Source organism: Cnephaeus nilssonii, assembly GCF_951640355.1.
Source record: "Cnephaeus nilssonii genome assembly, chromosome: X".
Classification (NCBI taxonomy): domain Eukaryota; kingdom Metazoa; phylum Chordata; class Mammalia; order Chiroptera; family Vespertilionidae; genus Cnephaeus; species Cnephaeus nilssonii.
Window position 1 is genome coordinate 33,177,740 of NC_137071.1, and position 26,580 is coordinate 33,204,319.

The following is a 26,580-nucleotide window of genomic DNA, read 5'->3' on the forward strand; positions in this document are numbered from 1 at the left end:
AAGATGGGCATAAATAACAAATTTCCTAACTGAACAAATATCTTCAGATCTTGGTTTTACTAAAAACCTAATCCTATCCCTAAGGAAACATCTCTTAAGAAATTCAACAATATTCAAAAGCACTTTAAAATATTTTTAAAAGACTTGTTCTTATTGGTTACCTAATTATAACAACAAAATCTTTACATAAAACCTGGAAATGCTTAAACTTTAGTGGATTGTTCTGGTCTATATGTGTATTTATTCAAACAGCTGTGTTAATAAATATTAGGTTCCTAGGGAATAACTTGTAAAAAACATTTTTTAACCTTTATCCCCAAAATACTTCTCAAATGGTGAAATACATTGGTTAGCATGGAAAGTGATGAAGCAATGAGATCTACCAAGTTTTGTCTGTCCCTTGGGAAATATATGTTACTTCTCAAATACCCATTCACACACAGAAAGAGATAAAAAATAAAAACAATATTTATACTGTTTCTCCTATGGAAGTGGTTTCCAGATTAACCTAATATTAAAAAAGGTTTGTTTTCCCAGCATCAAGGGTTTGTAATTAGGAAACAGTCTGAAGCCTACCAATCATCATTAACAGAAAAGTAAAACAGCAGCTTTTGGAACCACTTTGATTCAATAGGAAACTTTCCTAAAGATAAAAAGAAGCTCAGCCCATTATGTACTCATTATTGTCCCCACATATTGAAATTTTAAAGATTAGGAAATTTTTAAAGCCAAATTTATAAAATCCCTCAGTAAGAGAATAATTATCCTAGATATTTTCCCCAAAGTAATATATCTTAGCTCTTCCTTGGACTTTCCAAGAATTCTGAAATGCAGTGACACCAGCGTCAAAGATCCCCTTCCTTCCTATAAATCTAGAGATGGCGTCTTATAAATTATATTTGGTTGTTTTAATAAGTCACATATAAACCACCAACCGCTATTTAGTATTTCGATTAACCTCTCCGCCAACTACAGTTTAGAGATATTTAGTAATTTTCATATTTTACACCATCTATTGTAAAAAAAATAATCATTTTGTTACGAATATATGTCTCACAGCAAGTTTACCTCTTAAAACTAAGTTTACTTTTTTTGTCCTGCCCTAAAAGTTTAAGGATCACGATCCTTTTTAAAACTTCAACTGAATGAACATCACATTTCAAAACTGCCAACCCCGCTTATCCCTTAGGTTCTTATTTCATATGATTATAGCTTTTTTTTTAAAAAAAAGTACTTAAAAGCCCTATACCTTTTTCCTTCATCCGAAAGATTTAAGCTCTGAGAACAGAATTGAGGGGCCAAAGATAGTAAGATATCTGAGGGAAGAGGTGGGACGCAAGGTTAAGAAGAGCTGGGAACTAGGTTAGCTGAGAGAGCGGGGAAAACCGTTAGGCGCCCGTTTGTCTAAGGTACCGGAGGGGGAGGGGCGTAACCACTTGCCCTGGAGTTCCCACGCCCCCCAGCGACAGCAGCCCACCCTAACCGCCTTCGTTGGTGGCAGCCATTTTGGCGTAACCCCAGCTCCGCCCCTGGAGCACTGACAGCTCCGCCTCCCAGTGGGCATTGCGCAAAACAGGAAGTGGGATCTCAAACCCAAATGCCAGGCCAGCCGCAGGTCGAGACCTGGACGGAATTCTGATCGTCTTCTCATCAAATCCGTGCCGCTGTCCGGGCTGTCGTCTCCTAAGAAAAGTCGTGGGACCATGTCGAACATGGAGAGTATCCTTTCTCGTCTGATAAACTGCTGCTAGGGCTTTAGGGAAAGAAAAGTGGGGGGTGTGCAGGGGGAGAGGGGAGAGGGCTGGGGCTGGAGCCCAGGGAAGAGCTCCGTGGCGTGATCTTTTAGGTCTAGTTGTGGAAGGGCAAGGTAAGCGCCAGCAGCTTTTTTTGGTGTGTTTTTGTTTGTTTGTTTTGTTATTGTCTTCTGGTAGCCGTGGCCATCCTACAATCAGGGAATTTGGAACTGAGTCACTGGACTGGTTTGAGAACATTCTTGAGCTTGAATCCTCCCTCGTTCTGTCACCTGTTCTTTCAGTGGAACTATCCACTTCTTAGAAATAAATCCGAGAGGATGGTGTGGAAACAGGCTGCAGGAGTTTGCCAGAGGTTTGGAGCGAAGGTATAGGTTTTGAATGCAGTAGCTTCTGTGGAACTTCTTCCTTTTTCTGGATGGAGGTGACTTGATAACAAGGTAAAGTGCTTCATATCACCCCTTCAAAGTCAGTTGAATGCGTGTGTTAGTAATCTGATTTAGCATATGAGGAAACTCATCCTTACCTAAAGCTTTAAAAATTCATCAGTTGCACCTGCATTCCTACTGAAGCAAGGGGATTAGGAACCAAGCTGTGTGAAACCCTGAATTGAAGAAGGATGAAATTGCTTTTCACAACTGAAATACCATCTCAGGTTTTCCATGTCGCTGTAATGCCTCCCTTATTCCAGGCGTTGGCATTATAGAAAATAGAGTAAGTTGGTATCTTGCCATTGAAAGAAACTTGGCAAAATGACAAAATGTAGATAATAGTATTTTGTTTGATAGCTCATTTTAAAGCTCTTTGCCTTTATTAGTTTGTAAGTCTGAAATACGTATAGAAAGACTTTTGGTGAGAGGATTACATTATATAAGTCATACTGGGAATATTGATAACACATACTAGGCTGAACTGTCCAAGATAAACCAAGAATAAAGTGTGAGAAGGTGCAGAATAGGTCGTTTTATGAACAGAGTAGATGACTAAAAGGCCCAGTTATCACTGCACTTTAAAGGATATAATTTATGAAAATGTAGCCCTATTAAATGATTTTTTTTAAAGCAGTATCATAAAGGAAAGACCACTGGACTAAGTCAGAAGACCAGTTTCTAATCCCAGTTTTGCCTCGTAAGAAACATGAATTAGAGGGAGTCATATAGCCTCTGCAGGCAAAGTTGACTAATCTGTAAAGATACTAACCGACCTGTCAACCTTATAAGGATGTTATAAAGATAAAATGAAATGGAAGGGCATACTAAATCATAAAGTTTTGAACATGCTGTTAAATATTAAGAAATAGAGTACTAATTGCTATCTCCCCAGAACTTTTGGAAGGATTTGAGGTAATAGCTCTAAAATTGCTTTTTCTATTCTAATAATGCAAATTAATTTTTCTCTACCTAACCCTACCCTATGTGATTTCCAATAACAAGATAATTGGTTACTAATTCTTTTGCTGAAATTTATGTATGTCTGACCATAATTAAAATCAATGGTACTGTTATCAATAGTTTATACCTTAAAAATGAACTATTAGCTACCCTTCAGTCTGTCAGAAGAAGTGAGGAGGTGTAACTTGACTTATATCATCTGTCAATGGTTACTTCTCTTGGTTCCATTTTGTAGAATCCAGACCTTTTTCTTATAGTATAGAGGAGGAAATTTCATACTGACTCAGACCTGTCTTTCATAAATAACTAACTTGAACTGAAACTTGAGTAATATTTATTTGTTGCCTATATTTAATGCAGAATATAAGAATATTTACAGCATATAAAAAGATTAAATGTGCTAGCAATGGAATTAGCTTGATAATTGTGACTTCAGTGTTTGGACAGTTAAAACACACTGAATTTATCATGGTGGATTAGATAAAATCTCACTTTAAAAAACTCAATGGAATGACCAAATTTATTTGTTGTAACATGTTCATATAGGTGTTTTACAGGTATATAACTAATAGCAATATGTGTGCAGTATTAATACAGTGTGTTTCAGGAGTAGTGTTGATTAACTATAGGAATTATACAATAAAAGAGGAATAATTAAGGATACTTTCCTAGTCCCCTACTCCATGCTCTTATTTTATGTTTTTTTTGCTTCTCTCTGCTATTATCCCTCTTTTGGCATTTTGTTGGATCAAGTATGCTTCGTTTTCAGGAAGGTTTCCATGTCATCTTTCTAATCTAACCCACCATCCCCAACAAACTAGAAATCTGAGAGCACCAGTTCCTACTCTGTGGTTCTTTTCCCATATTTTCCCTTCCATTGTAGCCATTTTCCCACTATTGTAATCAGATGCTTGCTTATCTATCTCTTACATTAAATTGAGTTACTTGAGGGACATGGTCCTTATTTAGTCTTTTAATTCTCATTTCCTTGCACAGAACTTAGATGCAAAGTAGGTAAATGATCTTCTGTTAAGCATTAATTATGAGTATATATTGAGTCTCTTCTGTAGGCTGAGCAATGTAGCCAGACTGTTGATACAGAGGATTATAAGACCCATTCCCAACTCTGAGCAACTTTTTTTTATATATATATTTTATTGATTTTTTACAGAAAGGAAGGGAGAGGGACAGAGAGCTAGAAACATAGATGAGAGAGGAACATCGACCAGCTGTCTCCTGCACACTCCCCTCCGGGGATGTGCCCACAACCAATGTACATGCCCTTGACCGGAATCGAACCTGGGACCCTTGAGTCCACAGACCGACGCTCTATCCACTGAGCCAAACCGGTTTCGGCTGAGCAACTTTTGATCTAACTGAGCCAGGACACACTTGGGGTGGGGACGGGGAGAAGGCAGGTAAATAGCAATATAAGGTAGCACATACTAACTTAGATGAATACTAAAACAGTGATTCTTGATCCCATGTGTGGATTTACTAAACTCCTTGAAATTGTATGCAAAATTTTCTGTTACTATGTGCCTTTTTCCTGCGGGAAATATCTATAGCTGACATCTGTTTCTCCAAGGGATTCTAACCTGAAAAGGTTGAGAAATAATAAAGTAGATAATAGGTACTGCATATGTTCTGAGAGTACAGAAAGGACTCTGAACTAGACTGGTATCATTGTCTCCTTTTGTAGTCTCCCATATAGATGAGACTGTGTTTTAGGCAAATATTGTTAGTTATCTTAAAAATGTCTGTTAACCATTATGAATGGCTTTATATCCTAAAGCAGAACTAATTACTTATCAGAATCTCTAAGGCATTGCTAGTGTTGACAAATGTATTGTGATTTTTAGACCAGGATATTAATAATATTTTATATTTTACTAGTGGCCCAGTGCATCATGCACTGAAAGTGGGGTCCCTCAGCCCGGCCTGCCCCCCTCACAGTCTGGGAGCCCTCAGGGGTGGGAGGTGACCCGGCAATCAGGGGAAGGCGATGCCCCCCATCACACCTCTGCTGCTGCCACTGCCGGCAGCGCAAGCCTTGGCCGTCCCTGGTTACCTGAGCCTCGGGTGGCTCTGGGCAGCTGGGCAGCCGCCATCTGAGGCTTGCCTGCTCCTCGGGCCAGCTCTGGGAGGCTGGGGGGCTGAGGGGACTGGGTGCCACCATCCTGTGGCTGTGGGTGCCGCCATCTTTGAGGGCGGGGAAATCAATTAGCATATTCTCTCCTTATTGGCTGTGGGCACCACCATCTTTGAGTGCAGGGCAGTCAATTAGCATATTCCCTCCTTATTGGCTCTGGGCACCACCATCTTTGTGATGGTGTGAGGGTCAATTAGCATATTCCCTCTTTATTAGATAGGATTCTTTATTAGATAGGATGTGAACGTGAGGCAGTCCGCGTTTCTGAAATTCAATGACATGAATTTTAGCTATTACTTAGCCAAATAAATGGAATTTACATATATCATTTAAAAGAGCATTCAGCTTAATATTAAAAACCCTGGCTACCAAGTCAAGTCTGTTTCCAACTTTTTGCTAGCGTTGTAAATTGTTTGTAATATCTGCCCATTTGGGGTTGCATGTCATGGTTATGAATAAATCGGGCTTGCCATACTTCATTACAATTGCCATAGCATCCTGATATTGCTGCTGCATATTTCTGGGACTACCCTCAAAAGATGATGGAAGTATTATCATTTTACCAATCGACACATTGTCATTTTCAGATCTAGATTTGAGATAATCCATCAAACCACTATATTTTTCAACTCTCAACTTAGATTGGTTTGCTTTAATGAAATTTATCTGATTGGCCTCCATTTTTTAATATGAATCCACAATAAACTGTTGAGTTAATTTTCTTGCATTTAAAATAGGATTGAACGTGGCCTGCACAGAGAGATGAACTCCATAATACTGCATTTGTGTGATTCATGTCCTTACATTTTATCTAGTACTAGAGGCCCGGTGCATGAAAATTCATGCACTCGAGAGGGTCCCTCAGCCTGGCCTGTACCCTCTCACAATACGGGACCCCTTTGGGTAGGGTCCCTAGACCTGGCCTGAGATCAGGGCCTATCGGGGCTGTGCTTCCCCCGGCTGCAGGCAGCTGGCCCCATCCCCGCTGCTGCCACTGCTTGCCATCTGTGCAGCAGAGCCCCCCCTACCCTGCCACTGGTGGGCTCCCTCTGCAGGTGACAGGCTAGGGTGTGATGGCTTGGCTGGCCTGGGTCTCCCTCTTTCTTTGCTGGGGGGTGGGGCCAGCCCTGCAAGTAGCTGTCTGCCTACCTGATTGCTGCTAACCGTTTGCCTGCCTACCTGATCTCCCCTAACTGCTGGCCTGCCTGCCTAATTGCCCCTAACCACTTGCTTGGGGGCAGGTCCAGCCTGGTGAGGGGCCATCTGCTGGCCTGCCTACCTGATTGCCCCTACCACTGGCCTGCCTACCTGATCATCCCTAACCACTGGTCTGCCTACCTGATCACTCCTAACCACTCTGCCTGCCTGCCTGATTACCCCTAACTGCTTGCTTGGGGGCGAGGTCAGCCCGGTAAGGGGCAATCTGCCTATCTGATCTCTCCTAACCGCTGGACTGCCTACCTGATCACCCCTAACCATTGGCCTGCCTACCTGATTGCCCCTAACTACTTGCCTCCCTACCTGATCACTCCTAACCGCTGGTCTGCCTACCTGATCACCCCTAACTACTCTGCATCCCTGCCTGATTTCCCCTAACTGCTTGCTTAGGGGCAGGGCCAGCCTGTGAGGGGACATGGTGGCCTGGTCTCTGGTCGTTTCTGTCATGATGCCTCTGGCCTTTTATTATATAGGATTATTGTCGAATACACTGTTGTCTCTGAGTCTCAATGCAATATCTGTTCTCCAGCCTTTTTCACCATGTGGAAAAAGAATAGGATATATCATTGCATCTAATGTAGGGAACAGGATACCAATTTGTTTCATTTTAGTGGCATTTGGATTATTGGGATCTGGTTTACAATGAATGAGCAAGTCCCTTTCAAAAGGAGGTTCTCCATTTTCATTTCTGAATATGACAGCAACCTCGGTTACACGGGAGAATTATATCTACCTGGGTCACTGTTACAATTGTATTTAATCGCCATTGTTACTTTCGTGGGAGCAATACCTTTTGCTGCTGCTTCAGATTGGGCTTCCTTTTCTACCTCATGTAGCATCTTGTACGATTTTGTTAATTCATTTATTTCATGCATGAGGTTGTTGATGTTGATCATGAGTCTTTCTGAGCAGCCCTGGTTTTCTGGCATTGATAATCTTTTACTGGTCACTTCGGCTGTATCCAAAATATAGAGTTGAGCAAACTTCCAAGAAACACCACCTGAAGGATGTAAAGTTCCAGTATGGTGATAAACTTGTCCATGTATTCTAAAACAGTATGGCTCATATCCTGATGGTGATGCGAAATTTGCACCATGGAAGCAAAAGCAAAAGAACTATTTATGGAACGAATATTTTCCATGAAATTTTTACTTTCAGAATCTTCACTTGTCATTAATCTTTTTAAATATGCCGGGTATTCTGGAAAATGTATATCATTTGGACAGGCTTTACCTTTGCTACAACATTGAGTAAATTTCCCATCAGATAGTGTTTCATCAGAGAAATTCAGTGATAGGCAAAATTGACATCTAACAGTCATTCCACCACAACTGTGTTTGAGAATTGCATCCTCATGTACTCCATTTTTGCTGAGAAGGCAGTTCCTACCAGTATTGATAGTACTTATTGATGACTGCTCTGCTCTTTAGACATATTCTGTCGTCGCCACCTCCTTCTTCCAACTTCAGAGGCACGTTGGTCTTTAAACATTTTCTGATTGGCTTCAGAGCTATGTTTTGCCAATAGTAGCTTTTCAGATACATTCTGTCACCAACGCCACCTTCTTTCAGCATCAGAGGCACGTTGGTCTTCTGATATTTTCTGTCAATAATGCTGGCTTCTTTTGGCTATAGAGCTACCTTGTATCAATACTTGCTCATTAGACATATTCCCATCTCCCTGCTGTCAGGGTCTGAGATGCAGGTGAATAAGAGTCCTGGCTGTGAGTTGTCTGACTAACGGCTGATTCTGGCTGATTCTTTGGGAGTGTGACTCCCTCTTCCCTGCTGTCAGAGTCTGGGCCAGCGTCCACGGAGACACAGCATCAAGTCCACCTGCACTGGGATACCCAGAGTCAAGTCCCAGCCCACTTGCATGTGGCTGTGCCCACACAGAGGGATGCAGCATCCAGCCTCATGAAGGGGGACTGAGGGACTGGGGGAAAGGACTGAGGGACTTTGGCTGCCTCCCTGGTGGGGCTCAAAGGACTGGGGAACTCTGGCCACTCCCTCGGGAGGCTCAAAGAACTGGGGGACTCCAGGCGGTGGCAGGCAAACGGTGCAGCTGGACCCGCCCAGGGGTGGATCTGGCCGCACCACTTTCCTGCTGCCCCCCTGGAGGGGCACAAAGGACTGGGGGACTCTGGCTGCCCCCCCCAGCGGGGCTCAAAGGACTGGGGGACTCTGGCGGGGCTGAGGGGACTGGGCGCAGCCATCTTGTGGTTATGGGCGCCGCCATCTTTGTGGCAGTGTGATGGTCAATTTGCATATTCCCTCTTTATTAGATTAGATGTGACTGTAGTCTTATAATTTATGGACTGACTAGCTATTAGGATGTTGTGTCTTATAAGAAGTATTGCAAGTAAGGATTACTTATGGTTTATCATTTAATGTCATTTGAGTACTAATTCTGAGCAATTTGCTATGAAAGTTAAAATGCAAACAGAAATATAAGTTGAGCTGGATTTGTGTTCCTTTTTATTCTTTTATTCAGCAATTACTCCTCAATTATCCATCTCTAGGTTTCAGTTTTCCCATCTGTAAAATGAGGAAAGTTAAGTGATTGCTAGGGTTCCTTTCAATTCTGATGTTCTCCCTGTGTTTTTGTGATCCCCAACTCTATCTCCCAGAAACACACAGGGATGAACAAGATGCAGATAGCTGAAAATGGGGAAATGTAGATATATCATAGCACTTCTCATAAAATGTATATATAAACATTCTGTGGTATTGGTACCACTGCTTTATTCTGGAGCAGGCAGGTGCTAGTGGAACATTTTTATTTCCTTCCTCTTACCTCCTTTTTTTTTCCTTCCTCTAATTTCCTGTGCCCAAATGATTACATAATCCTACTTTTGGCACTTGGAATCCAAGAGCTTTCTGTCCTACTGTGTTTGAATAACTTATTTTACTTGGTGTTGCTCCACCCACTTCAGAGAGGCAGGCAGGACCTGAGATTTCTGCCATGAATTTCTTCTAGGAATCTTGAGGAAGCAGATTGAAATCTTAAAGCAAGGCTTCCTTCTGTATACAAAATGAATATGTTGAACCCTAGTGAGTCTTATTTATTTAAATTTTAAAGCAATAATCTATTAAGACATAATTGATTTTCATCCTTTGCTTCTCAGTAGTGTAATTAAAAACAAATGAAACCACATAGAATGTTTTAAACAGACAATGGGACTTTTTATTCCCTGACTAACCACATTACCTAATTAAGATAGATCACTTAGCAAAGTCATGAAGTGGTAATGATACTTTATTGAACACCTACTATGTGCCAAACTTTGTGCTGGGGCTTTTGTATATATTATCTCAAACTCTCAACAACACTGGGAGAACCCTAATTTTATGGAAGAGGAAATTAAAGCTAAGAAAGCCAGAAGCTTATAAGCATACAGTAAAGGATCTGGCCTGATCTCAAAAATCTCTGCTGTGTTTGCTTTTGCACAGTAACTCCACAACTTGCAGTGAAATTCTGTTGTGTTTGATAGAGTCCCAGGGTTATATAGAGCTACTTTTTCTATATATTGACATTCCACTTGGGATTTTGTTGAAAAGAGTGTAAACAATCATGAATCTCCATAATCACTTTAGGGATAGCCTACCTTAGATGATCATGAAGACAAATCTGGATCATAGATATTTCCTATTAAATGGTACGTTTTTTTTATTGTCTAAATTTTTACATTTGTTTTCTTCTTCCCCAATTGACCCCCCCCAGCCATTCCCACCCCAGGCAAGCCCCCACTGCCTAAGTGCCTGTGTCCATTGGATAAGCTAATATGCATGCATCCAAGTCCTTTGGTTGCTCTCTAACCCACCCCCCTCCCCTACCTTGGTCTCTGGATCTATTCTTGTTCATCAAATTATGTTGATCATTATATCCCACATATGAGTGAGATCATGTGATATTTATCTTTCTCCAACTGGCTTATTTTGCTTAGCATAATGCTCTCCAGTTCCATCCATGCTTATGCAAATGGTAAAAGTTTCTTCTTTTTTATAGCAGCATAGTATTGCATTGTGTAGATGTACCACAGGTTTTTAATCCACTCATCTGCTGATGGGCACTTAAGCTGTTTCCAAATATTAGCTATTGTAAATTGTGCTGCTATGAACATAGGGGTGCATATATCCTTTCTGATTGCTGTTTCTGGTTTCTTGGGATATAGTCCTAGAAGTGGGATTACTGGGTCAAATGGGAGTTCCATTTTAAACTTTTTGAGGAAACTCCATACTGTCTTCCACAGTGGCTGCATCAGTCTGCATTCCCACCAGCAGTGCAGTAGGGTTCCTTTTTCTCCACATCTTCACCAGCACTTATCATTTGTTGATTTGTTGATGATAGCCATTCTGACAGGTGTGAGATGGTATCTCATTGTTGTTTTGATTTGCATCTCTGGGATGATTAGTGACTTTGAGCATGTTTTCATATGTCTCTGGGCCTTCTGTGTGTCCTCTTTCGAAAACTGTCCATTTGGGTCCTTTGCCCATTTTTTTATTGGGTTGTTTATCTTCCTTTTGTTAAGTTGTATGAGTTCTCTGTAAATTTTGGAGATTAAACTCTTATCGGAAATATCATTGACAAATATGTTCTCCCATGCAGTGGGCTTTCTTGTTGTTTTGTTTATGGTTTCTTTTGCTGTGCAGAAGCTTTTTATTTTGATATAGTCCCATTTGTATATTTTCTTCTTAGTCTCCATTGCCCTACGAGCTGTGTCTGTAAAGATATTGGTACAACATATGTCTGCTATTTTGCTGCCTATGGAGTCTTGTAGAATTTTTATGTTTTCCTGTCTTACATTTAAGTCTTTTAGCCATTTTGAGTTTGTTTTTGTGTATGGTGTAAGTTGGTGATCTAGTTTCATTTTTTTGCATGTATCTGACCAAATTTCCCAGCACCATTTATTGAAGAGACTGTCTTGACTCCATTGTATGCTCTTGCCTCCTTTGTCAAATATTAATGGAGCATAATGGCTTGGGTCTATTTCTGGGTTTTCTGTTCTGTTCCATTGGTCTGCAGGTCTGTTCTTGTGCCAGTACCAGGCAGTTTTGAGAACCGTGGCTTTGTAATATAGCTTGATATCTGGTATTGTGATCCCTCCAACTTTGTTCTTCTTTCTCAGTATTGCTGTGGCTATTCGGGGTCTTTTTTTTAATTCCAGATGAATTTTTGGAGAGTTTGTTCTAAATCTTTGAAATATGTAAAAGGTTCATCTTGATGTAATGTTTTAAATTTTAATTTAGTCGAATTGGAAGGTGGGGAATTAATACTTTGAGAAAATTAGAAATAATTGAAATGTTCACATGATTAATTTGATTTTCTTATTATTTGCTTATCAATCCTAAGGACCAGGTAAATTAGGTTTTTGCTCTTGCATGGATTTTGACAGGAGGAGGGAAACCTTTTGCCATTAATGGAAGTATTTGAGATTAGTTTTTCAGAGTGAGTGATATTGTTTATGTTAGCTACAAAGCAAGCCTGGTGCTAAGTGCTAAACCTCACAGGGATTAAGTGTAGGATGGTAGGGCGGGTGAAAAGAAGGGTACATTAGACAAAGGAACCATTGGAGGTAACCAATGGAGACCAACATCACTGATGCACAGGTTGCTGGAGCCTGGGATAACTCAACATCTAGTCTAGGACCTTATACTTCTTTCTATACATGCTAATAAATATTACTGTTCAGTCTTTCTAAACTTTCAGTCAATCAATAATAAAGTATTTCAGCCATTGCTTTTTCAGTGGGCAAGGAAAAACAAAAGCTGTCTTAATAGCAACCACTTTGCCAAGTTGAATTTATGAGTAGTCAGTGAAGGAGATTATTCTGCCAGTGTTATTTTTCCAAATAGAAAAAATACTCCTGGAATTTATAGCCAACTAAAGTATTTAAAATATTGCACTGCGTATCAAGTCTGGTTCATAGTTCAATTTAGTAGTTGAATTGATTCCATTATTTTCCACATCAGCAATCAATTCCCCCACCTCAGTATAGAGGATATTCACTTATTGTAGTATACACAAAGGATGATAATTTGAATAGCAGATACCTGAATTTAAGAATCTTGTGCTCTGCATGTAAAAATTACCCAAGAGTTATAGAGGTAAGGTTTTAGTTCAGTGATATTTTGATTTCTGGCCTGGGGCAAAATATTTATCAGAAAAACACTGGTGTTACAAGTTGTCTGAACTACATAGACACACATGAATATATTTGACAGTGGTGATAGTCTAAGATATGTAGTCCTTCTATGTGTATTCATGTGATTATACTTATTTCTACTTAAACTATATTAAAACTGTTGGTAATCTTGTCTCTGCCATATTCTTTTGTAAGGTTGAGGTCAGGGAATTCATCTCCTGACTCATTTCTGTATAGAACTATTTGGAATAGGAACTGGTAAAAATTCACATATCCTTAATGTACATTTAGCCTCATTATAGTTTATATTTCTTAAATTTAAAAAGGAATTTGGCTAGAGGAAAGGAAGAGGGTAGGGAGGGAGCGAGGGAGGGATGGAGGGAAGATGAGAGAGAATAAGAGAGAATGAGAATGAATGTGTACACACATACATTTTCTACTTTTATGGGATTGAATTGCTAACTCTGAATTTATTATAAGTGTAATTTTCCGAACTGCTAGTAATTATGATATAATCAAATCTCATGCTTTATTTCACTAATCATGGTTGCATTATATGAAGGACTTTTCATAGTTAAAATATTCCTGCTGGCAACTAAAAGTAAATTGTATTTTAAATCATTTGAGTTCCTTTATAATTTAATTTATAAGTATTTAAGAGTATTAAATTTTAGACTATTTACTAAGCCCCATATGTTTTCAAAGAGAAAATATTTCTGTTAGGAACTTATAATTTGATTGTGCAACCTAGTAACTGTTTACATACAGCTCTTTTCCAAAAAGGAACATTTAAAAATTGTGTTATTCCTCATTCTTAGGTACTTTTATACTTTTAAGGGGTGAACATTTTATTTATTTATTTAAAAATATTTTTATTGATTTCAGAGAGAAAGGGAGAGGGAAAGAGAGATGGAAACATCAATGATGTGAGAGAGAATCAGTTATCGGCTGCCTCTGGTATGACCCCCCACTGGGGATTGAGACTGCAATCCAGGCATGTGCCCTTGACCGGGATTGAACCCGGGACCCTTCAGTCCGCAGGCCAACACTCTATCCACTGAGCCAAACTGGCTAGGGCATGGTGTGAACATTTTAAACAATAGCCATTTCATGTAATGGGTAATTGAGAAAATTGCCATACACAGGGACACAGGTTTTTTTATTTGAGTTGCCATTTGTTTTAATATTCAAATCAAAATTATACTTCTTTTTATTTTAGAATGCCAATAAGGCACATATTCCATATATTGCATTATATCTTGGTTGCTTCGGGAATCATAATCACACACAATATTTCTACACTGAAACATATGATAATTTAAAGACTGTTACTTGTTGAGATCAAGATTTGTCATTAAATTTTTCTAGTGAGGTCATGTTTTGCTACCAAATATTATATATAACTTTCAGTTTTCAGAACTTTTTGAATTTTGGATTGTGGATAAGTGATCATGGAGATAGATAAACAGATAGGAAGGAGGAAGGAAGGGAAGAAAGAGCAACAGTGCATTTCAATATATACCTACGTATTTATAAGACTATATATGTATATCATAAGAATCAAATAGAGATCCATGATATTTCAACTATTCCTGTGGAAGAAGATAACTAAATCAGTATTTTCTAAACCTAGATGTCCGTGAGAATCATCTAGTGAGCTTTTAAAAACTACAGATTTCAGAGACCCATTCCAGATCTACCAAATTGAACATTCCAGAGGTTAGGTTCAGAACTCTGTATTTTTAAAAGAGTTTTATTGGTTAACTAGTGGCCTAGTTCAATGTGCATGAATTCATGCACATTGAAAGGAAATTAATTAGAAGAAATAGTTTAATATTGCTATTTGCCCTTTCTCTGTAATAGAAGTGTCAACCAAATTCACGATTGACAATGACAGATCGAAACACATGTGCAATTGGCGCCAGCAAGAGCTTTATATATATCGTGCATGCACAAGTCAACTTAGCCTTATATATATATAGAATAAACTTAATTAGACCTGCTTTCTAATTAGGTAAACTTTTTCCAGCCCAGTGAAGAACCCCAACTTCTCTTTCAGGTAATTGTCAGCAACACAGCAGTAAATATCAACACAAAGCAGATTATTATTGTAGATCATGCAGGGAGAACAAAGGTTAAAATATTTAACTGCAGCAGTGTTTGACTATATTCTGCACAGTGAGAAAATCTGAAGTCATTTTCAAGGTCCACCATTTCTTTTCAGTCGGGTCAAGTTTCTAAATCTCCATTTTCTGGCTAATGAAAAGAAAATAGGATTCCACTGAGTCTCCTATCTACCTACTTCAGGACTTCTGTGAGGATCAAATGAGATGAGGCACAGGAAAACACTTCACAGACATTTGGTTAAAGTGTAAAATGTTTACACCTGGCTCTAAAGCAAGTCATGTTCCTAGGCTGAAGAAACTCCAAGGAAGCTAGTTGCTAGGGAGAGGAAACCGGGCGTTGCTATGTTACATCATTACCAGGCACCCACAGCCACCATTTCTGGGCTGGGCTGGGCTGGGCTGGGCTGTGGGCCACATTTTGCGCCATGGGAGTCTTGGCAGCATCAGCTGCAATTTGGTGGGCTATCACTCTGGGGTGGTGGCAGGGCCTGTGTCCAACTTGGGGGAAGCCAAGTGTTGCTTTGTTGGCTCCAGGTCTGTGGTGCCGTTTCTCTGTAAATGGCCAGTGCGTGTCACAGCAGCTCCTGTGTTGATCTGCCCCCTGGTGGTCAGTGTGCATCATAGCAACCAGTCAGACTGTCAGACACTTAGCATATTAGTCTTTTATATATATAGATTGTTATATTGCTGGTCTGTGATGAGATTTCAAGATCAAGTCAAATAGGAAAACTAAAACAGGACAGTGTAAAAAGCATTTTCCAAAGCTAAATGTAACTTTAAAATTCAATTTTAGAAGCTGTCCTTTATTCTGAGACTCTCCTTCCTGTATTTTTTGTGTTGAAATGTTCTTTTAATTATACCAGTTCATGAAATTAAAAAAGTGTGGCATCTGCTATGACATTGGTTTTCTAACTCTTTAAGCGGCAGAGCCCCTTTTTTTTCCTGAATGAAATATTATATGGAATCCTAATAATATAAACAGCATTGTATTAATCTACATATGTAAAATCCTAAGTTACCGTCACAACAAAAACAACTGAATGGATGACTGAACAGTCTGCGTGGGGCGACCAGGCTGGCAGGGTGGGCAGTGAGGGGCGACCAAATGACTGAACAGCAGGCTGTGTGGGGCAACCAGGCTGATGGGGGGGGCAGTTGGGGGCAACCAGGCCATCAGGGGGGGGGGGCAATGAGGGACGACCAAGCCAGCAGAGAGGGGAAGTGAGGGGCAACCAGACTGGCGGGAGGGGGGCAGTTGGGGGCGACCAGGCCGGCAGGGGAGGCAGTTTGGGGTGACCAGGCCAGCAGGGGGGGCAGTTAGGGGTGATCAAGCAGGCAGGCAGGTGAGCAGTTAGGAGCCAGTGGTCCCTGATTGTGAGAGGGATGTCTGACTGCCGGTTTAGGCCCTAAACCAGCAGTAGGACATCCCCCGAGGGGTCCCGGATTGGGCTGAGGGGACCCCCCCCATGTACGAATTTCGTGCACTGGGCCTCTAGTATTAACATAAACTTATTTAAGTGGAAATGGGTAATTGAGTTCTCTTGTCCAGCAGCAGTGGTGCTTTTCCCCCAGTATATCATTTTCCCCTGAAAAATACTTTTTTACTATTCATTTACTTAAAGCTAGTGAGTACTTTTATTATGCACTGCATTAGGCTTATGATATAAGGATGATTGGGACTCATTCTTTTTTGTTTAATTAAATCTTTATTGTTGCAAGTATTACATATTGTTGGTATATCCCCTAGAAAAATTTTACATTTTTGGTACATTTGGGGGGAGTGAGGATTAAAGTTACATGATTTTTGTATAAAAATGTATTTTAAATGTAAGGTGAAGTTAATTAAGAGTATATAGATACCATGAGATGGTAACTTTGACCCCTTCAAGCCTGTCCCTGTGGGACTCATTCTTATTCTCAAGGTGTCCATAATCTAGGTGAAGAATTAGACATGGAGTTATAAAAAAGTACAGAAAAAATGCTCATCATGATATATACACTGAGTGGCCAGATTATTATGATCTCTGAATGCATAATAATCTGGCCACTCAGTATATATATATTAGAGGCCCGGTGCATGAATTTGTGCATGGGTGGGGACTGGCCAGCCTGGATAGGGGGAGGGGACATAGGCGGTTGGCCGGCCTGCCTATTGGTTGAACTCCTGGTCAAGGGGACAATTTGCATATTAACTTTTTATTATATAGGGTATACACTGAGTGGCCAGATTATTATGCGTTCAGAGATCATTATAATCTGGCCACTCAGTGTAAAGTAGCATGGGAATTCAGAGTAAGTGGCTACTGATACTAAACTTCAAATTTTGTTTCTAAAGAGTACAGGCATATCTCGTTTTATTATCCTTCACTTTATTGTGATTCAGATATTGCGTTTTTTAAAAATTGAAGGCAAAGACCCTCTACCAGCAAAAAGATTATGACTTGCTTTATACTGATACATGCTTTATTGTGGTGGTTTGGAACTGAATCCACAGTATCTCTGAGGTGTGCCTATGTACTTAAAGTTTAGGAACAGAATATATGAAAACAGTGTTGGGGAGTGAGCAGTTATTTTATAATAGAGGCCTGGTGCACAAAATCGTGCACAGGGGTGTGTGCGTCCCTCAGTCCAGCCTGCACCCTCTCCAATCTGGGACCCCTCAAGGGATATCCGACTGTCTGTGTAGGCCCGATCCCACTGGGCAGTCGGGCATCCCTCTCACAATCCAGGACTGCTGACTCCCAACCGCTTGCCTGCCTGCCTGCCTGATTGCTCCTAACCGCTTCTGCCTGCCAGCCTGATCACCCCCTAACCACTCCCCTGCCAGCCTGATCAACGCCTAACTGCTCCCCTGCCAGCCCGATTGCCCCTAACTGCCCTCCCCTGCTGGCCTGGTCACCCCAAACTTCCCTCTCCTGCCGGCCTGGTTGCCCCTAACTGTTCTCCCCTGCAGGCCTGGTCACCTCCAACTGCCCTCCCCTGTCAGCCCGATTGCCTCTAACTGCCCTCCCCTACCGGCTTGGTTGCCCCTAACTGCCCTCTCCTGCAGGCCTGGTCACCCCTAACTGCCCTCTCCTGCAGGCCTGGTCCCCCCCAACTGCTCTCCCCTGCAGGCCTGGTTTCCCCCAACTGCCCTTCCCTGCAGGCCCGGTCGCGCCCAACTTCCCTCCTCTGCCATCCTGGTCACCCCTAATTGCCTTCCCCTGCAGGCTTGATCGCCCCCAACTGCCCTCTCTTGCAGCCCTGGTCCCTCCCAACTGTCCTCCCCTGCTGGCCATCTTGTGGTGGCCATCTTGTGTCGACATGGGGGCAGCCATCTTTGACCACATGGGGGCAGAAATCTTGTGTGTTGGAGTGATGGTCAATTTGCATATTACTCTTTTAATAGATAGGTTAGAGCCTTGGTGCATGGGTGGGGGCCAGCTGGTTTGCCCTGAAGGGTGTCCCAGATCAGGGTGGGGGTTCCCTTGGGGCATGGGGCGGCCTGGGCAAGGGGCCTCTGGTGGTTTGCAGGCTGGCCACATCCCCCAGCGACCCAAGCAGAGGCCCTGATATCTGGGGTTTATTTATCTTCTATAATTGAAACTTTGTATCCTTGAGCGGAGCCAAGCCTCCTGCTTGCTCCGTGGCCACAGCCATTTCTGTTGGGATTTATCTTCTATAATTGAAGATAAATTATATCTTGGCCTTGAGTGGAGGCCTTAGGCTGGCCAGGGTGTGCGGAAAGCTTGGCTTCCCCCATTACTCGGGAAACCCAAGCCTCCTGCTTGCTCTGTGGCTGCAGCCATCTTGGTTGGGTTAATTTGCATACTCACTCCTGATTGGCTGGTGGGCATGGCTTGTGGGTGTAGCGGGGTATGGTCAATTTGCATATTACTCTTTTATTAGATAGGATTGTTTTTTTAATTTCTGAATATATACCTTAATAAACTTTTAATCTTAGAACAGCTTTAAATTCTTACAGAAAAATTGTGAAGACAATTCCCATATTAATTACTTCATCATGGAGTTGTGGTAATACAGCAAGTCCATCTGATATTTGTTATTTCAGATTTGTTTTTTGACCTAATACATGATTAGTTTTCATAATGTCTCATATACTTGAAAATTATGTGTATTCTCAAATTATTGGGTACAGGATTGGCTATAATTCTCTATGTGTTTATTAAATTAAGGTTCTTAATAGGGTATTTTTTTGTTTGTTAATCCTCACCGGAGGCTATTTTTCCATTGATTTCTAGAAAGACTGGAATGGAGGGGGAGAGACAGAGAGAGAAATATTGATGTGAGAGAGTCCACATGGATTGGTTGCCTCCCACAGGAGTTTCAACCAAAGGCAGAGATTGAGCCAGGAACCAAGGTATGTTCAAATCCTTGAGCGGAATTTAACCCAGGACTCTTTAGTCCGAGGGCCAATGCTCTAGCCACTGAGGCAAACCGGCTAGGGCTTAATAGGGTATTTTGTAACTTTTCCCTTCTTAATTTTGTCAATTACTGAGATAGTTTTGTTAAAATCTCCCAAGCTTGATCATTTTCACTTTGTCAGTTTTCTTTTCCTTTTTTTATATGGTTTTATTGATATTTAGAGAGGAAGGAAGAGGGTTAGTTAGAAACATTAATGAGAGAAAAACATCATCAATCTGCTGCCTCCTACACACCCCTTACTACAGGGAATCAAACCCATAACCTGGGCATGTGCCTCAATGGGAATTGAACCAGTGACCTTTTGGTTCCTGGGTCAATGCTCATACTGGGTGGGCTGTCAGTTTTATATATGTATACACAAAGATACTTTGAGGCTATGTAGAGGAACACAGACATTTAGAATTATTTAAACAACTTGTAAATATACTATTTATCATTTTAAAAAATCCTCAACCGAGGATATTTTTTCCATTGATCTTTAGAAAGTGGAAGGGAGGGAGGGGCAGAAAGAGAGAAAGAAAAAGAAACATCATTGTGGGAGAGACACATCAATTGGTTGCCTCTCACAAACACCCTAACTGGGGATGCGGTTCGAACTGGCAACCCAGGTATGTGCCCTTGACTGGGCATCAAACCTGCAAACCCTCTGAGCCCAGGCTCATGTTCTAACCACTGAACAAACTGGCTAGGGCTGTATTAATTTTTTTAAATTCTTTATTGTTTAAAGTATTACATATAGTATTACATATGTTTCCTTTTTCCCCTATTGACCTCTCCCCGGCCATCCCCACCCCCCAGCTCATGCCCTCACCTCCTAGTGTGTGTGTTCCTTGGTTATGCTTATATGCATGCATACAAGTCCTTTGATTGATCTCTTACCCACCACCCTCTCCCCTGCCTTCCTTCTGAAGATTGATGGTGTGTTACATGCTTCTCTGTCTCCGTATCTATTTTTGTTAATTAGTTTATGTTGTTCATTATATTCCACAAATGAGTGAGATCATGTGATGTTTATCTTTCTCTGAATGGCTTATTTCGCTTAGCATAATGCTCTCCAGGTTCATCCATTCTATTGCAAATGGTAAGGCGTCTTTCTTTTTTACAGCAGCGTAGTATTCCATTGTGTAATGTGCCACAGTTTTATAATCTACTCATCTGCCAATGGGCAGTTAGGCTGTTTCCAAATCTTAGCTATTGTAAATTGTGCTGCTATGAACATAGGGGTGCATATGTCCTTTCTGATTGGTGTTTCTGGTTTCTTGGGATATATTCCTAGAAGTGGGAATCCTGGGTCCAATGGAAGTCCATGTTTCACTTTTTGAGGAAACTCTATACTGTTTTCCATAGTGGCTGCACTGGTCTGCATTCACATCAGCAGTGTATGAGGTTTCCTTTTTCTCCACATCCGTGCCAGCACTAATCTTTTGTAGATTTGTTGATGATAGCCATTCTGACAGGTGTGAGATGGTATCTTATTGTCATTTTGATTTGCATCTCTTGGATGATTAGTGACTTTGAGCAGGTTTTCATGTCTCTGGGCCTTCTGTATGTCCACTTTCGAAAAGTGTCTATTTAAGTCCTTTGCCCATTTTTTTATTGGATTGTTTATCTTCCTTTTATTAAGAGTTCCCTATAAATTTAGGAGATTAGGGCCTGATCAGATATAACAATGGCCAATATGTTCTCTCATGAAGTGGGCTTTCTTGTTGTTTTGTTGATGGTTTCTTTTGCTGTGCAGAAGCTTTTTGTTTTGATGTAGTCCCATTTGTTTATTTTCTCCTTAGTTTCCATTGCCCTACGAGCTGTATTGGAAAAGGTATTGCTAAGACCTGTGTCTGATATTTTGCTGCCTATGGATTTTTCTAAGATTTTTATGGTTTCTCTTCTTACATTTAACTCCTTTATCCATTTTGAGTTTATTTTTGTGTATGGTGTAACTTGGTGGTCTAGTATCTTTCTTTTTTTTTTTTTTGCATGTACTTGTCCAGTTTTCTCAGCACCATTCATTGAAGAGTCTGTCTTGACTCCATTGTAAGTTCTTGCCTCCTTTGTGAAATATTAATTGAGCATAATGGTTTGGGTCAATTTCTGGGTTCTCTGTTCTGTTCCACTGGTCTATATGTCTGTTCCTGTGCCAGTACCAGGCAGTTTTGAGAACAGTGGCTTTCTAATATAACTTGATATCTGGTATTGTGATCCCTCCAACTTTGATCTTCTTTCTCAAGATTACTGCAGCTATTCGGGGTCTTGTTGTTGTTGTTGTTCCATATGAATTTTTGGGGAGTTTGTCTAGGTCTGTGAAATATGCCGATGGTATTTTAATGGGGATTGTATTAAATCTATAGATTGCTTCGGGTAGTATGGACATTTTAATGATGTTGATTCTTCCATGAACACAGTATATTCTTCCATTTGTTTATGTCTTCCTCTATCTCTTTTTTCAATGTCCTTAGTTTTCCGAGTACAGGTCTTTTACCTCCTTAGTTAGGTTTATTCCTAGGTATCTTAATTTTGGGGTGTAGTGGTAAATTGAGATTTTTGTTTTGTTTTGTTTTGTTTCTTTTTCTGTGAGCTAATTATTGGTGTATAAAAAAGCCATGTATTTCTGTGTGTTAATTTTGTATCCTGCTACATGGCAGAATTCATTTATTATGTCTAGTAGTTTTTTTAAATTCAAGAAAAATGATTTTAAGTATAATAATGTTACATGCAATAAACCTTAATATTGCAAGAAAATGATTTTAAATATAATATTACATGCAATAAAATTAATATTTCAAGAAAAAATATTTTACATATAATAATATTACCAAAACTGTACTAAAATTGTATAATATCACAAAAGTTGTAGGAAGTATTAAAAATCTGTAAATAATGATTATTTCTAATATATTCTAAAAATTTATTTTATTATAATTTTTATTTATTGTCTAAAATTTTACATATGTCTCCTTTTCCCCCAATTGACCCCCACCCCAACCATTCCCACCCTGGGCAAGTCCCCACCGCGCCAGTGTCTGTGTCCATTGGTTATGCTAATATGCATGCATACAAGTCCTTTGGTTGCTCTCTAACCCACACCCCTACCATTTGTCTCTGGATCTATTCTTGTTCAAAAAATTATGTTGATCATTATATGCCACATATGAGTGAGATCATGTGATATTTATCTTTCTCCAACTGGCTTATTTCGCTTTACATAATGCTCTCCAGGTCCATCCATGCTGTTGCAAATGGTAAAAGTTCCTTCTTTTTTATAGCGGCATAGTATTGCAGTGTGTAGATGTACCACAGTTTTTTAATCCACTCATCTACTGATGGGCACTTAGGTTGTTTCCAAATCTTAGCTATTGTAAATTGTGCTGCTATGAACATAGGGGTGCATATATCCTTTCTGAATGGCCTTTTGTTTTCTTGGGATATAGTCCTAGAAGTGGGATTACTGGGTCAAATGGGAGTTCCATTTTAAACTTTTTGAGGAAACTCCATACTGTCTTCCACAGTGGCTGCATCAGTATGCATTCCCACCAGCAGTACACCTGGGTTCCTTTTTCTCCACATCCTCCCCAGCACTTGTCCTTTGTTGATTTGTTGATGATAGCCATTCTGACAGGTGTGAGATGGTATCTCATTGTTGTTTTGATTTGCATCTCTGGGATGATTAGTGACTTTGAACATGTTTTCATATGTCTCTGGGCCTTCTGTATGTCCTCTTTCAAAAAGTTTCTATTTAGATCCTTTGCCCATTTTTTGATTGGATCATTTGTCTTCCTTTAATTAAGTTGTATGAGTTCTCCGGAAATTTTTGAGATTAAACCCTTATATGAAATATCATTGGCAAATATGTTCTCCCATGCAGTGGGTTTTCTTGTTTTATTGATGGTTTCTTTTGCTGTGCAGAAGCTTTTTATTTTGATGTAGTCCCATTTGTATATTTTCTTCTTAGTCTACATTGCCCTGCGAGCTGTGTCTGTAAAGATATTGGTACAACATGTGTCTGCTATTTTGCTGCCTATGGAGTCTTGTGGAGTTTTTAAGGTTTCCCGTCTTACATTTAAGTCCTTTAGCCATTTTGAGTTTGTTTTTGTGTATGGTGTAAATTGGTAATCTAGTTTCATTTTTTTTGCATGTATCTGACCAAAATTCCCAGCACCATTTATTGAAGAGACTGTCTTGACTCCATTGTATGCTCTTGCCTCCTTTGTCAAATATTAATGGAGCATATGACTTGGGTCTATTTCTGGGTTCTCTGTTCTGTTCCATTGGTCTGCAGGTCTGTTCTTGTGCCAATACCAGGCAGTTTTGAGAACCGTGGCTTTGTAATATAGATTGATATCTGTATTGTGATCCTTCCAACTTTGTTCTTCTTTCTCAGTATTGCTGTGGCTATTTGGGGTCTTTTTTTAATTTCTTTATTGATTAAGGTATCACATATTTGTCCTCATCCCCCCATTCCCATCCCACACCCCTCCCCATGGATGCCCCCACCCCCCTGTTGTCCTTAACCATTGGTTAGGCTCGTATGCATGCACACAAGTCCTTTGGTTGATCTCTCCCCCCTACCCCCACCTTCCCCTACCCTCCCTCTGAGGCCCGACAGTCCGATCGATGCCTCCTTGTTTCTGGGTCTGTTCTTGTTCATCAGTCTATGTTGTTCATCATTTCCCCTAGATGAGTGAGATCATGTGTTACTTGAAATATACTTATAAGAACCGAATGTGAGACGAGCAATAATAGTTATGCTGACAGGCAAATGAATCAGTCTGTAGTGAGTTTCTTTCTGGACCAACAGGTCTTTTGAGACCTAATTTCAATGTCTACTAGTTACTTATGTGTACATGTCGGCACTGACTTTTCAGCTCTGGATGGTGGACAAATGGTGGTAATGCAGGTCCGACTCCCTCTGGTTTGGTCTCGCCTGGACCCAGGGGCACGGCTTCACCCAGATTCAGGGGCGCGTGGCCTCACCCGGACCCAGGGGTGTGTGGCCTCACCCGGACCCAGGGGCGCGTGGCCTAACCCGGGCCTGGGACCCAGCCTCACCCGGATCCAGGGGCGCACGGCCTCACCCGGACCCAGGGACGCATGGCCTCACCCGGGCCCGGGACCCAGCCTCATCCGGACCCAGGGGCGTGTGGCCTCTCCCATACCAAGGGGTGCGTGGCTTCACCCGGACCCTGGACCCAGCCTCGCCCGGATTCAGGAGCGCACAGCCTCACCCCGACTCGGGATCCAGCTTCACCCGGACCCAGGGGCGCGTGGCCTCTCCCGGACCCAGGGGGGCGGCCTCACCCAGACCCAGGACCCAGCCTCACCCAGATCCAGGGGCGCACGGCCTCACCCGGACCCAGGATCCAGCTTCACCCGGACCCAGGGGCGCGTGGCCTCGCCCGGTCCCGGGGGTGCGCGGCCTCACCCGGACCCGGGATCCAGCTTCACCCGGACCCAGGGGTGCGCGCACTTGCCCAGACCCTGGGGCGCCCGGCCTCACCCGGAACCAGGGGCGGACGGCCTCACCCGGACCCTGGATCCAGCTTCACCTGGACCTGGGATCCAGCTTTACCCGGACCCAGGGGCGCGCCTGCCTCGCCCGGACCCGTGGGCGCGTGGCCTCACCCGGACCCAGGGGTGTGCGGCCTCTCCCGGACCCAGGGGGGCGGCCTCACCCAGACCCACGACCCAGCCTCACCCGGATCCAGGGGCGCATGGCCTCACCTGGACCCAGGATCCAGCTTCACCCGGACCCAGGGGCGCACGGCATCGCCTGGACCCAGGGGCACGTGGCCTCTCCCGGACCCAGGGGCGCGGCACCACCCGGACACAGGGGTGCGTGGCCTCACCCAGACCCAGGGGCACGTGGCCTCACCCGGACACAGGGCGCATGGCCTCTCCCGGACCCAGGGGCGCACGACCTCACCTGGGCCCGGGACCCAGCCTCATCCGGACCCAGGGGGGTGGCCTCACCCAGACCCATGACCCAGCCTCTCCCAGATCCAGGGGCGCACGGCCTCACCCGGACCCAGGATCCAGCTTCATCTGGACCCAGGGGCGCGTGGCCTCTCCCGGACCCAGGGGCACAGCCTCACCCGGACCCGGGACCCAGCCTCATCCAGACCCAGGGGTGTGAGGCCTCCCCCAGACCCAGGGACGTGTGGCCTCACCCGGGCCCAGGGGCGCACAGCCTCGCCCGGACCCAGGGGCGGGCAGCTTCACCCAGACCCGGTACTCAGCCTCACCCTGACCCGGGTCCCAGCCTCGCCCGGACCCAGGAGCGCGCGGCCTCACCCGGACCCAGGACTCAGCGGGGCTTCGTCTTCTTGATCCAATTCCTGTCGGTCAATTCCCTCTCAGAAATTCCTTCGGCCATTTTATCAAAGCTCCGGGGCGGCTGCCTCGGAATTTGATGTGCGGCGGGCTCTGTGAAGCTCCGGTGCACCTGTTTCTCGGCGGCGGGCTAGTCCAAGGTCACTGCGATGGCACTCGGGTCTGCAGCAGCGACCAGTCGCTGGGCGAGCACTCCTGGATCCAGGACCCAGCGGGGCCTCGTCTTCCCGATCCCATCTCTCATCTGTCAATTCCTTCTCAGCAATTCCTCCGGCCATTTTCTCAAAGCTCCGGGGCGGCTGCCACGGAACTCGCTGGGCAGCGGGCTCGGCGAAGCTCCGGCGCACCCAGTGCACGGTGGCGGGCTGGTCCGGGGTCGCTGCGTCAGCGCTCGGGCCTGCAGCGGCGGCCGGTCGCCGGGCGTGCGCACCTGGCCGCTTTCGGGGCACTGAGATTCTCGAACGACTCGGAGGTCAGCAAGCACGGGGTCTCCCACCCCATGTCTCCCAGGGGCTTGTCTGTGCTCAGCAGCGAGTGGAGCCATCCCCTCAGCCGGAGACTGCCGGGGGAACTGTGCCGAGCACGTTCCAGGCCGCCATTGTGTCGCCAGAGCCGTAGTTCTTAAAGTGTGATCTTTGGCTCACGGGCATCAGCATCATCCCGCGTACCCCTCTCTTTTATTCTAGTTGTAGAGCATCTGCTCAGCCAGCCCTCCGGTGGTTCCGGATTGTGTCTGCTCTGTTTTCCCGTTGTAGTTTCAAAATTGTTGTGGTAGGCAACAATCAGGCGTCCGCCCTATGCCTCCATCTTGGTCCTCCTTTGTGTAGTTAAGTCTTGATTGTTGTTGGTGTCACTGGGAGGAATTTTCTTCCAGGCCAATTGGCTGTGAGGACCCGCTGTATCTATAAAGGAAGAGTTGCTGTGCAGGAGACACGTTTATGGGCCGGGACTTGTTCCAGTAAGGCTTTGGCGCTCACTGAGTCTGCCTCTTGAATGTATCCCTTATGCAAGTGGTTGAAATCTGGTGTCGTCTCACACCGACCACTAG

At 43.0% G+C, this 26,580-nt stretch overlaps 1 protein-coding gene across 4 annotated transcripts in view; it reads left to right on the forward strand.

Annotated features, from left to right (window-relative positions):
- The first annotated feature begins 1,581 nt into the window (after window positions 1–1,581).
- Window positions 1,582–26,580, forward strand: part of LOC307095780 (charged multivesicular body protein 1B2) — an 88,187-nt gene continuing 63,188 nt past the window's right edge. For all 4 annotated transcript variants that reach the window (XR_013813230.1, XR_013813231.1, XM_079765306.1 and 1 more), the window contains exon 1: window positions 1,582–1,719. Coding sequence is in view for 2 of the 4 variants with exons in the window: in XM_079765306.1 (XP_079621432.1) it covers window positions 1,704–1,719 (16 nt within the window). In the remaining 2 variants the exon portion in view is untranslated. The remainder of the gene's footprint in view (window positions 1,720–26,580) is intronic.